Here is a 13,593-nt window from a genome sequence, read left to right on the forward strand (position 1 = left end):
CTTGTGGAGGAATATGAGGACCAACTTATTCCACTGGCTATATCATCTTTATCACTTGGTGAAGCTGTGACTCCATCTAATACATCCACAATAGAGAATTTCAGGACTTTCTTAAAAGAATGGTGGACACCTTAGAAATTTCTCTAATGGTCATCCAGGAGGGATCTCATAAATTATTTGACATTTTGCACCCACTATCCCAAGGTCATTTAGTCTAGCCTATAAATGAGGGCATTCTTGAGCCTGCCAAGGACCAGTGGCAAATGCCAATATCTATCTCAGCCATGCTAAAAAGGGCAGATTACAAGTATCAAGTTCCCCTGAAGGGGTTTAAGTTTTTGTGTTTTTTTTTTTACCCACCCGGTCCCTGGGTATTTGGTTTTGACAGCAAGGCTAAGCCCAAGAAGATGAATCTTCTAAGGAGAAAAGCTGGCTCCTTTGCTAGTTTGCAGATTTATATAACCAACTATCTAGCCATGTTAGTTAAGTATGATTTTTCTGCAATGGGACAAGGTTTTAGAGGTAACTGAAAAACTTCCTCAGGAGACCAAGGACTAAATAAAGGTGGTGGCTACCTAAGCCTGGTTGGTGATGAAGACAGCTTTGCAGACTTCCTTAGATGCCTCTGACTTTGTGGCAAGGTCAATGGCCACTGCGGTCATTATGCAAAGAACATTATGATTGCATCTGTCAGCCATTGCAAAAGAAGTTCAGGCCACAATCAAGACCTTCCTTTAAAAAGGCCATGGCCCCTTTAATTGGGGAACTGACAAAACAATTCACTCTCTGAAGGACCCGAAGGACATCTGTAGGTGTTCACACTCCATTGCAGAAGTAGTAGTAAATTAGATCCTAACCTTTCTCCTTCTCCATCTTCTTCATATCTGTACTCCAAAAGGCTCCTGACTCTTTTAGAAAAAGGCCTCTCTTCTAAACTTCTGTGACAATGCACTCTTCATCTGACTAGAGGTTTCAGATTTGAGGCTGCAGTTGAGATTCTTGGACCAGGTGTAGAGGATCTTTATTTCTTCTCCCATTGGCAATCACGTTTCTCTTTTATGGATGCTTAGGTTGTAATTACTCCTGATCAGAGGGCTAAGAAATTATCTAGAAAGATTACTAGCTAATAAATTATCCTGAGGGTTCACTAACTAGTTCCCTTCATTTCCAAAAGTTTGCTTTTTTTGAAATTGAAAATGTTTTTGATTCTCCTTCCATTTTTAATTTTAACTAAATCAACTTTTGATTGCTCTATCCAGTGTTGTTTTCTATGACTAACTTGTCTGTAATGTCCTCACTGCTTACCAAAACCAAATGTAAAATATCACCTCTTGTTGGTTCCAGTCATGCTAACTGTTCCACCCTGTTTCTGTTACTTCTGTATTATCCAGTTTCCTATACTGAACCGGTAGCTCAAGTTTATCCATTTTATTGCCCAAGCTCATCACATTAGTATACCAACATACCAGTTTTTTCTCTCTGACCTCACCCAATTTCTAGATGTATTAGGTATAGTCCTTTTGCACTTTTTAAAAAGCCCGAGTCATGTATTTCCTCTGGTTAAAGAGCCATTGCATTGCCTACATGAGATTTGAATGTTGTGCTCCTGTTTCTAATGGATTGTCCCTATGAACCTGTCGTTATGTTGACTTTTTTGGTAGGTATCACCTTGGCTTGCTGGGTGAGTAAAATTCAGGCTTTGATGATAAGTCTTCCATACACAATTTTTCAGAAAGACAGGTTTACTCTCAGGCTGCATCAATTTTTTTTACCAGAAGTGGTTTCAGAGTTTCATATAAATCAAAGTATACATTAAATGGTATTTTTTTCTAAATCTTATGGCTCGCCTTCAGACTCTGAACTCCACACACTAGATGTTTTTAGGGCTGTGTCCTTTCATAGGTCATCCAGACTCTTTGGCTTTTGCTAATAAATCAAAGGACAAGCTGTTTCCTTTCAGAGATTCTCTAAATGGGTTACAGACTGTGTTAAGATTTCCTGCTCGTTAAACTACTTCTTCCCTCTTGAGTTAGGGCACAGTCTCTACTAGGGCTCAGTCAACATTTGTAGCTTGCTTTAGGAGAGTCCCTGTTTCTGAGATTTGTACTGTGGCTTCTTGGAGTTCAGTTCATATGTTTACCAATCACTACTCCATTGTGGCAACTTCTAGAACAGATGCCCAGTTTGGAAGAGCTGTCCTACAGTCATAATTAAGATTAGATATTGTCATGGGTGTTTTTAGTAAAAGTCACGGACAGGTAGCAGCCAATAAACAAAAATTCACGGAAGCCTGCAACCTGTCTGTGACTTTTACTAAAAATACCCGGGGGGTTGGGTGGGAAGTGGACTAACAGTCCGAGCCCCGCTGCCAGGAGCTGACCACCGGATTCCGCTCCAGTCCCGGGGGCTGACAACTGCTCCAGCCCCGCTGCTGCAGTGGGCAGAAGTCACGGAGTTCTGTTAAAGTCATGGAATCCATGACCTCAGTGACAAAATGGTATTCTTAGTGATAGGTGATAGGATTCCCATCTAAATTATCTCCTTGGAAAGGACTTCTAGTCACTCTCCTACAAAGGGATTTGTGGACAAAGTGCAGACACTTTCCTTAAGTAACTGAAATTCTTCAAGATGCTTTTGTCCACACAGATCCCAAAACCCATGTTCCTTTCCCACTGTTAAGGAGTTTTTGGATTTCTGTATTAGTAAAGGAACTGAGTAGTGGTTGTGGCTGTTCTGCCCTTTATACCCTCACTAAAGGGGGCATGAGAATGCGCACAATGCATGTGCAACCCCAGTGGACATTCCTTGCTAAAAGATTCTTGGCTTATGTGGGTAGGCTGTGCACACTGACAGTGGGATGCATGTAGAAGAAAGAATCTCTGAGAACACCACTATTATTAAGATACCTTTAAATTGGCAATAATTCTTCCCTCCACTCAGTAAGCCCACCATTGGCATGCCATGGAATTCACTGTTGTCAGTAGTGGATGACAACTTGTAGCGACAATGACACTCTTGTCAGTAGTGAATGACAGCGGAGCTAACTGTACTTGTTTGCATATGGGAGAGGGTTTGGGAAGGAGTGCATGTATAGTGGAGCTCCTCATGTTTGTGAAGAGATCTGCAGTCTCCAGTGTTTTTCTTTGCATATGTTTCTCAAAATAATAATTTGGTGTGTCATTCATCTTCCAGTGCCATAAATTGCAGAGAAGCTTGCAGCATATTTTCTGCTGCAGCAAACAGAATATTACAGATAGTTCCCTCCATCTCCTTGGTATTATGTGGAATCTTTTGTGGGTGTGAAAATTCGGCCCCTTAATTACAGGTTTTATAACACGTACCATTTAAATGACTTTTTTTCCATTTGCAGGTTTATTTTGATTATATGCGAAGCTGGATCCAAATGCTACAGCAGTTACCTCAAGCATCTCATAGTTTAAAAAATCTCTTAGAGGAAGAATGGAATTTCACCAAAGAAATAACTCCTTATATACGAGGAGGTGAAGCTCAAGCTGGAAAACTGTTCTGGTAGGACTTCTTAAATCACTCTTCTTGTCCTGTCAGTTTATTCCAGACATTTAGGCCTTTTAGAGTCACACTGTATAATTCTAATGACCTGATCTTTCAGAGTAATTTCTATTATGCTCCAGATTAATGTCACACACACAATTTTCTCTGTGTGTTGTTATCAGTTCCAAGATTTATTTTAATTGCAGAATCAGGATCCAAAAATAAAAGAATACATAAACTCTATAAATAGGACTTTAGAAGCTACTTAATTGAATGTCTGAGTGGTTTCCAGTTCATGCAGTTTTAAATGACCATCTTATTTTTAACTAAATTTATCCAAGTATTGTTAGCATCGGCTAATATATTCTAGGATCATGGAAGTTAGATAGATAAGACATGGTGAATAGAACGTATGTGACCCCTAAAATTGACCTCCTATAGAGGACTTTCAAATTTCAAACTTGTGTCAGTTGAACTCACTATAAAAGAAACATGGTTACACTTTATATACCTTTTTATTATTGGACAAAATTAAGTTTCAATTTCTGACCATTTTAAAAATATCAAAATGCCAAACAGTACTGCTGCCCCTTTTTGACCTGAGTGGGCAGTCAAAGTTCAATGCCCTGGGGATATTCCAGTTAGGAGCAAAAATTGATAATGTAGTTTGCTATTTTTTTATTCAGTCTTGTTTATGTACAAGGAATGTACAAAGACCTGTTTTTCTGAAGGCCGAAGGAATGAAAACCAGGGGATAGCTGCTTTGCTTACAGCCGTAGCTTCTTTCAACTTGCACCCCTGACCCCGAATCTTCCTTTAGGCTTCTCCCAGGGTTACACTGTGCTTACAGGCAGTTGCTTGGCTTTTTTGCTGCCTCTGAGATCTGGTCTACACCTAAAAATTAGCTATATTGTTCAGGCTGTGAAAAATGTCACACCCAGGGCAACACAGTTAAGTGTAGACACAACTAGGTTGAGAGGAGAATTCTTCCATCTCCCTAGCTACTGCCTCTCAAGGGAGTGGATTTCCTGCATTGCCAGAAAAAATCCTCCATCGCTGTATAAGTGTCTGCACTACAGCAGTGTAGCTGCTGCACTGTAGCACTTGTAGTGTAGACATATCCTGAGTCTCTCTGTTTCTTGTCTGCTTCTCTCTGCCCCCAGGTAGACTTTTTTTTCCCAACCTACAGATACCCACCCACATGGTCAAAACAATACCCAGTGGAACCCTTTGTACACATGGTGCTAGTTTCTGGATAGAGTCCATTATGCCTTGTTTTAGGTGTGGCTCTTTAACCATCCCTTAAAGCAGTTTTAAATGATGTGCACCCTTCGCAGAGAGCAAATGCTAATAACCTATATGACCTTCAGTGGACATGTTAACACCTCTAAGGGTACAGGGCAAGTAGGCCAGAAATCATCTCAACAAACAACAAATTTCAGCAACTACAATTAAAACTGCAGAATAGTTGCTCAGTTTAATAGGAAATATCTGTTTCCTGAGTTTTCTCCAATTAAAGTAGCTGTTTTGATTGTCCACATCCTATGTAAGCAGTTACTGGGGAAGGTTTCAGAGCTGCTAAAATTCCAGAAAAGTACCACAGTTATGTAGCTTCCATTCAACTTGAATGAATGAGTCAGAGCAAATTCATGGTGCCTAATTCTTTCAGGGTGTGACTGCTGCCATATTTACAAAATTTCCAGTTCTCTTATTACTACTATAACATCACATAGCCCAGAGACATCAGTTCTGTGAGGAGCCCCTCAGTCTGGAATCTGGGCTCCTGCTTCTACTTGCCACATTGTTGTGGGTAACTAGGCTCCATAGATGATTGCTAGGCTTTTGGTGCCTAGCATAACCTCTCCCTCAATCAACCATTGTTCAGCTCTAGTCTTCTGCTATGTCAAAGTGAGACAAACTCATGCTGAAAACTTTGTAGTGGTTCTGGTGGCAGGAGACAACAGGTACGCATGCTGCTGCAATAACTGAAGCAGGCGTGGCCCCTTCTGTGGCAAGACTGTTTGGCCTTGCTTGCCTTACTGGGCTTTCACCCTTTCTTGAGAAGAAGGGCAGACCCCACAAGATGCTGAGACGGGGCAGCATGGCTCTCTGATGTGGGATGCAATAAAGAGGAAATAAAAGGAGTGGTAGTGCATGAATGAAAGTGACATTTCTCCCCATTTTCTTTTTGTTTCAGTGATATTGCAGGAATGCTGCTGAAATCTACGGGAAAATTTCTAGACTCTGGTCTGCAAGACAGCTGTGATGAATTTTGGGCCAGTGCTGATGACAGTACTGCATCAGATGAAATCAGGTATTCCAGCCTTCAATATCTAGTCTCTCTTATTCTGATGCTCCTTTAGTCCTGTCATGGACAAGCTGCAGTGTTGAAACTTTTTGAAGCACATGAAAACAAACTGCCCAAACCATCTCAGGGATTTTCAGTCTGTAGTTAGTAATTCATCTTTGTTTTGTGTATGTGAAAGCTAATAACCTTGGTTATAGCTAAGGGCTATATTTTATATACTGTTCTCTGTGTTGTTTTTATATTCCTGTGACATATGTGTCTGAGCGATGTAAGTTCATTTCAGTTTGCTGAAATGTTTGCACATTTATCTTGTATTTTTTCAGGCTGTTCATACTATTGTGTATTTAAAATGTAGTAACGTCATTCTAATCAACATTACAGGAGGTCTGTTATAGAGACCAGTCGGGCACTGAAAGAGCTCTTTCATGAAGCTAGAGAGAGGGCCTCCAAAGCTCTTGGCTTTGCTAAGATGCTGAGGAAGGTAAAGTAACTGTGGTGTTTGATCTAACTTACTAATGTTCATTTTTATTTCTCTGCTTAAAAAACTTCAGTTCAGTAAAGAGTTTCTTTTTATAACTGTCATTAGGACCTTGAAATAGCAGCAGAATTCACATTGTCGTCCCCTGTGCAAGAGTTCCTGAATGTCCTGAAAACAAAACAGTATGTGAAGGTAAAATCCATTTAGAGACTTCACACTTATATGGTTAATGCTAAACAAGGTATCCAAAACAAAGCTGTATGTGACTTAAGTGCATCTATTTCTTGCTGAATTTGTAGTATCAACTTCTTAGAATTGAGCTGCGGCAATCAAGTTAATTTCTTCTATTTTGAAAGTGCAGGTTTTCTAAAACCACCAGCATTTGTGTTAGCTGCAACAGCTTTCAAATAATCTACAAGATTGGGTCAAATCTCCAGTCTGTATTCCTGGTATATCTTGTACTTGGAGGAAGAATCCTACAGTGGCAAGCGTGCTAGCCTAGGTCTTGGGAGACCTAGGTTCACTTGGCTGCTCCGACACAGATTTCCTGTGTGATATTGGGCGAATCACTTAGTCTCTCTGTGTTTCAGTTCCCCATCTGTAAAATGTGATTAATAACACTTCACTTCTCTACCTCACCTATTTGCGAGGATAAATACGCTAAAGATTGTGAGTTACTCGGATACTATGGTAATAGAGTTTCCTACTGTGTCCTTTTGTCTTTGCTGTGTAAAACGTATAATATAAAATTTCTTCCTTGACAGTAGTCTGTTATCCTATGTGTGAGCATAAGTCTAGTTAATGTTAATCAGAGTTGTATATACATTTTGAGGGGAGAATAAAATCGTTAGTTTGAAATGGTTTTTTATTGCATCTATTCTGTAATGAGATCTTTTAACCTTCTTTTTCAAAAATGAATTTTGGGATTTATCATCTTGGCCTTCTGAAAATGCATTTGACTTTTAATGTTGGCAGCCTAGTCAGATCAGATGCAAATTAGTTTCACAAAATGTTTTTTTTATTTCTAAAGTATCAATAACAACCTTGTAGTTTTAAGTTCTTTTCCAGCCTCTAATCAAACTGGTTTAAATTGTAAAATTAAGAAATGTAATTTTAAAAATGTTGAGTGCAGTATTTGAATTTAGCCTTCTTGCAGAGGTCATATTTAGCCTAAAGAGTTGGGTTTAGGGGATTAAAAATTCCCTAAATGACATTTGCAGTGTCCCCTCCTCCCGACAGAGAGGCATTGACATATTGAGTATACCTACTGCACTGTTATCCTCTGTGCCAGGAAATTGGTGTAAACATAGTTGTTTAAAATGATTTGTGTGATTGCAGATGTGGTGGAGAGTGTGGGCTTAGCTTTGAAAACTGAAAAACTAGTAAAGTTAACGAACCCTTAGTAATCTTGAATTTTTTTTAATGTTTTGCCACATTCCAGCCAATGCAGCTGTGTTTGTAAAAGCTGTTTATAGAAACTGTTTTCTTGCACAGGGAAACTAGTGTAGATGGGTCCTGACAGACTCTGAATAGAGTTTTGTCTTCTCTGCAGCTAGAAAAATGCTGACTGACATGTTAGGCCTAGGGGGCAGGAGAAGGCATTAACAGGCAAAAGTAAATGGATTTTGAGACCTCGTTTATGAGGTTCAAAAACCACTGAAGGGATCATGATAAAGAGGGAAAAGAAAATGGACAAATTCTGGTGTTGTGAAAAAAAATTATGTAAATGGCTTAATGATGTAACTTTAAAAATGGGTTATACATGATAGCTAATTTTTGTTGCTTTCTGCCATTAAGCAGTTGTTAAGATGAGGCCAGGAAGGGAGGCAGCAGTCTTATTTTTTTGAATAGTGTAGTCAGAAATGTAGTTATCCGTGAAGATCCGTTTTACAGTGAACAAGAGAAGAGAGAATTAAGTTTCATTGGGCACTTGAATAGCATCATCCTTAGAGATTTTGCTCTTTTCTCTCTACAAATTGCCTTAATGTGTGAGATCCATTATGTGTAACTTCTGACAACACGAATTCCTAACTTCGTAAAAAGAGTTGTGGCACCATTTTTTTGAATAAGAAATTTATTTACCATATGTAATATTCCTTAAATAATACTTTACTTAAAATGGAAATCTGTCCTTGGACTCTATCACAATAATACAAAACAAATTAACCTCTGTAAATTTGAGTGTCAGCAATAACTAAAGAGACAAGCCATTGTTTTGATCAGTCCTTTTATGCCAAGACAGTATGTGTTTCTGTCATGGGCTGTCGAGGAAAGTTATATGAATAGTTCCAGAATTAGAGTGAACTTTTTCCCCGATTTTTTTTTTTTTTTTAATGTTCCATTGTTTAAGCAGAAGGGAACTAATATTTAATGTCATGGTAGCTTTGACTTGTTTCTTTGTTCCTTATAATGATTTTAATATTGGGAAGGGACATCTTTTTAAATGATACATATAAAATAATCATTTGAAGATGTGTGTGGGAGCAACTTTGTATTGTAAGTTGCTGTGGCATCACCATACTTACAGTGTGTTACTTTGATTTTTAGCACATAAGTCCTCAGCACAGGTGGTGTGATGTGATTAAAAGTGAGTATATTGCTAGAGTGGCTGCACTTCTAGAGATATTACCAGTTTAATGATATTTTCTATGCTTAAAATGGAGAATATGTCTAGAGCTGAAATGACCATTTTAAGCGGACTCTGCTGTGTGTGCAACAACTGAAAAGCTGAGTAGTGTGCAGTTTTGCTCACTGAATGTCATTTTATTCTTTCTGCAGGTGCAAATCCCTGGACTTGAAAACTTACATGTATTTGTCCCAGATAATCTTGCAGCGGAGAAATCTGTGATTTTACAGCTACTAAACGCAGCTGCAGGAAAGGACTGTTCTAAAGATTCAGAGGAGGTTGCATATGAGGCCTACTTACTGATGACCAAGCACAGTGATAAAGACCATGAATTAGATGACAGCTGGAGCACATGGGAAGGACAGCCAGTCAAAATAGTGCCTCAGGTGGAAACTGTTGATACCTTAAGTAGTATGCAGGTACGTGTTTTCCATTTTATGTAGTCTACTTTTCCTTGGAGGTGAAGTGCTTCCAGAATAATGACCACAGACGTTAAATGAGACATTCTGCCTTCTGTGGCTAAGGTGTATTGGAAATGTAATAGTTATCCAGGACAATAACTTAAAATGTTCTTGCTTTGATATTTTATCTCTAAATATATGTTACTTTAGGAATTGAACGAGACTATTTTTGAAAGCAACATTCTTATTTACAAAAACAGTTCCTTCCCCATTAAATCAAAATAATTAATAAATTATCCACAACAGAGCTGCTCAAGATCAGATGTATAGTTAGACTGATAGTGTTTTGTTTTAGCCAAAAAACCATCATATCTTGTGAACTGATAGGCCATTGGTGTTTCTTTTGGGTGCATTATGTCATGAAACAAATTGCTTCTGATGCTGGGCAAATCACTTATTCCAAAATATTAATTAAAAAAATGGGTGCCTCAAATTAGACTTGAGTTGGTGCTACTGGATGCTCAGCATTTTTGAAATTCAGGCCACTTATTTAGGTTGTAACTTTAGGCACCTGTTTTTGAAATCTTGGCTTTAATCTCTGTGTCTCAGTTCCCCATGTGTAGAAACTGAACTAATAGTTCACTATCTCACTGGGTTGATGTGCAATGGCATTCATTCATGTTTGTGAGGTGCACAGATACAAAAGTGATAAGAAACTTGTGAGTACCTAAATATAGGAATTCCTAAGCTCTGCAGGAAGAAATCTTCCCATTCATACCCTGAGCCAGCCGGGGGTTCCTTCCACCATTCCCTCTGCTTCACTATATGCAGCCAGGACTCCCCTTCCCTTCTGCCCACAACCCCTACCACCAGAGCCAAATAAGATTTTTCCTTCCGGTGTTCTCTACGCTTCCTCACATCCCTACCCTGATTCAGCTCTCTTATGCCCTGGCTTTTTTAGCTCCTAAACCAGCTTTGGCTTGCCTTCAGACTTCCTGGGCTGACCTACTAGTTAAGTGTTAGAATACCTCTTCCATGTATACGGCTGTTTGTAATATACAGACATTGCTTCTTGTTTGTTAATACTACAGACTGCTCAGTGATAAGTATACACTAATGATAGCTAATCTAGTCTCCGATGACGTCCTTGTTAATTTTTTTTTTTTACAGATATTGGAAAACATCAGGCTTTTTTAAAGTTAGTATTTATTTCTTCAAGAAAATCACAAGACACAGAATTTGGTTTGGAAATTATATCCACCGTCTTTTATTTTTATTTTTATATATATATATTTATATATATATGTAAAAAGCATTATTGTTTTTTTTTTTTGAAAGGCTATGTTTAAAAAGTAAGGAAGTAAAAAATTAAAGTAATATATGAAGACCTACTAAATCTTCCACACTTTCTATATTCTAAACTGCAGGGAAATGTTTAAAAATTATAAATTTTCATTGAAAATTAAAAGCAATATTTCTGAAAACATGTCTTTAAATCTTAAGCTTTGTAAAATTCTTTTTAATATAAAAAGTTTAATCCTAAAAATAATTGACAGTGTCCCTTCAATTAGAATCTAACATTCAGTTTTTGTTCTATATTGAAGTACATTATGAATGACAGTCATGACTCTGGAGTACTACCATGTAGCTGAATTTGGACTTGATCTGCTGTAATTAATACATTATCACAACTGGGTTCTTGCAGTTTGTCATTAACAGCTCAGAGTGTGAATCATGACCTTGGCTTTGCTCTGGGACCATCTGTCATCTTATTTATCTTTGTAGGTTTTGCTGAAACGCTGAACGTTGGTTCCTAAAGGATATATGCATATTTTAGGAATTCATAAGTATAACATAGTTTGAGTGCTTGCTCATGTCCATTCCATTGTAGGTGTGTGTGCCGGTGCTGGAAGTTTTTCCCTCAGTGGTATCCATAGGGGACCGGCTCTGGAGCCCTCTGGAGTGGCACGAATATGCACCAGTATAAGGAGAGCTGCTGGCTCCCACCCACCCTCAGTTCTTTCTTACCGCCAGTGACGGTACTGGAACGTCTTCTTGCCTTGGCAAGCTTACTCCTCTCAACTGTGCCTAGTTGTGAACTTTCTGTTTATAGTTGTTAGAAATTTGTTAGTTTTATAGTTCCCTTAGTGTAGACTTAGGCCTTGTCTACACTACGAAATTAGGTCGAATTTATAGAAGTCGGTTTTGTAGAAAGCGTTTTTATACTGTCGATTGTGTGTATGTCCCCACACAAATGCTCTAAGTGCATGTAGTCGGCGGAGTGTGTCCACAGTACCGAGGCAACCGTAGACTTCCGGAGCGTTGCACTATGCGTAGCTATCCCACAGTTCCTGCAGTCTCCGCCGCCCATTTGAATTCTGGGTAGAAATCCCAGTGCCTGATGGGGCTAAAACATTGTCGCGGGTGGTTCTGGGTACATATTGTCAGGCCCGCCTTCCATCCCTCCCTCCGTGAAAGCAAGGGCAGACACCGGTTTTGCACCTTTTTTTCTTCAGTTACCTGTGCAGACGCCATACCACGGCAAGCATGGAGCCCGCTCAGCTCACTGTCACTGTATGTCTCCTGGGTGCTGGCAGACGTGGTACTGCATTGCTACGCAGCAACAGTTTATTGCTTTTTGGCAGCAGACAGTGCAGTGTGACTGGTAGCTGTCGTTGACGTAGTCCAGGGTGCTCTTTTAACTGACCTCAATGAGGTCAGGGGCGCCTGGGCAAACATGGGAGTGACTCAGCCAGTTCATTTCCCTTTTAAGTTTCATCTCATGGCGATTCAGTCCTACCGGCAGTGCACTGTTTTTTAATCTGCAGCCAGCAGAAGACGATGGCCAGCAGTCATACTGCACCGTCTTCTGCTGAGCACTCAGGTGATGACGATGGCTAGTGGTCGTACTGCACAGTCTGCTGCCAGCAAGATGTATAAAGATAGATGAAGATCAAAACAAGAAATAGCCCAGATTTGTTTTGTACTCATTTTCCCTCCGTGAAATCAACGGCCTGCTAAACGCAGTTTTGAGTTCTATCCTTGAGGGGGCCATTTTGTTTCTCGCAAAGCCACCCCCTTTGTTGATTTTAATTCCCTGTAAGCCAACCCTGTAAGCCATGTTGTCAGTCGCCCCTCCCTCCGCCAGAGCAACAGTAAACGATCATTTCGCTCCCTTTTCCCTGGATTGCCCAAGCAGGAGCAGACGCCATAGCACAGCAAGCATGGAGCCCGTTCAGCTCACCCCAGCAGTTATGACAATTGTAAACACCTCGCGGATTATCGTGCAGTGTCTGCAGAAACAGCACCTGAAAAACCAGGCGAGGAGGCAACAGCAGCGCGGTGATGAGGCCCTGAACACGCTTTTCTCTAAAACCGCGTTCCCCCGCAGTTTGGAGATCATGGTGTTAATGGGGCAGGCTCATGCCATGCAACACCGATTCTAGGCCCAGGAAACAAGCACTGAGTGGTGGGACCACATAGTGTGGCAGGTTTGGGATGATTCCCAGTGGCTCCGAAACTTTCGCATGCATAAGGGCACTTTCATGGAACTTTGTGACTTGCTTTCCCCTGCCCTGAAGCGCAAGAATACCAAGATGAAAGCAGCCCTCACAGTTCACAAGCGAGTGGCAATAGCCCTGTGGAAGCTTGCAACGCCAGACAGCTACCGGTCAGTCGGGAATCAATTTGGAGTGGGCAAATCTACTGTGGGGGTTGCTGTGATGCAAGTAGCCAACGCAAATACTGAGCTGCTGCTATCAAAGGTAGTGACTCTGGGAAATGTGCAGGTCATACTAGATGGCTTTGCTGCAATGGGATTCCCTAACTGTGGCGGGGCTATAGACAGAACGCATATCCCTCTCTTGGGACCGGACCACCAGGGCAGCCAGTACATAAACTGCAAGGGGTACTTTTCAATGGTGCTGCAAGCACTGGTGGATCACAAGGGACGTTTCACCAACATCAACGTGGGATGGCCGGGAAAGGTTCATGATGCTCGCGTCTTCAGGAACTCTGGTTTGTTTAAACGGCTGCAGGAAGGGATTTACTTCCCAGACCAGAAAATAACCATTGGGGATGTTGAAATGCCAATAGTTATCCTTGGGGACCCAGCCTACCTCTTAATGCCATGGCTCATGAAGCCGTACACAGGCACCCTGGGCAGTAGTCAGGAGCTTTTCAACTATAGGCTGAGCAAGTGCAGAATGGTGGTAGAATGTGCATTTGGAGTTTAAAGGGTCGTTGGCGCAGTTTACTGACTCGTTCAGAC

The 13,593-nt window shown here is 40.4% G+C and overlaps 1 protein-coding gene across 4 annotated transcripts in view; it reads left to right on the top strand.

Annotated features, from left to right (window-relative positions):
* MAP3K4 (mitogen-activated protein kinase kinase kinase 4) overlaps positions 1-13,593 on the top strand; it is a 144,452-nt gene that overhangs the window by 65,038 nt on the left and 65,821 nt on the right. For all 4 annotated transcript variants that reach the window (XM_074948723.1, XM_074948726.1, XM_074948725.1 and 1 more), the window contains exons 6-10: positions 3,371-3,528; positions 5,708-5,824; positions 6,200-6,299; positions 6,405-6,488; positions 9,075-9,341. In XM_074948723.1, the coding sequence (XP_074804824.1) occupies positions 3,371-3,528; positions 5,708-5,824; positions 6,200-6,299; positions 6,405-6,488; positions 9,075-9,341 (726 nt within the window). The remainder of the gene's footprint in view (positions 1-3,370; positions 3,529-5,707; positions 5,825-6,199; positions 6,300-6,404; positions 6,489-9,074; positions 9,342-13,593) is intronic.

This window comes from Natator depressus, chromosome 3 (genome assembly GCF_965152275.1).
Source record: "Natator depressus isolate rNatDep1 chromosome 3, rNatDep2.hap1, whole genome shotgun sequence".
NCBI lineage: Eukaryota > Metazoa > Chordata > Testudines > Cheloniidae > Natator > Natator depressus.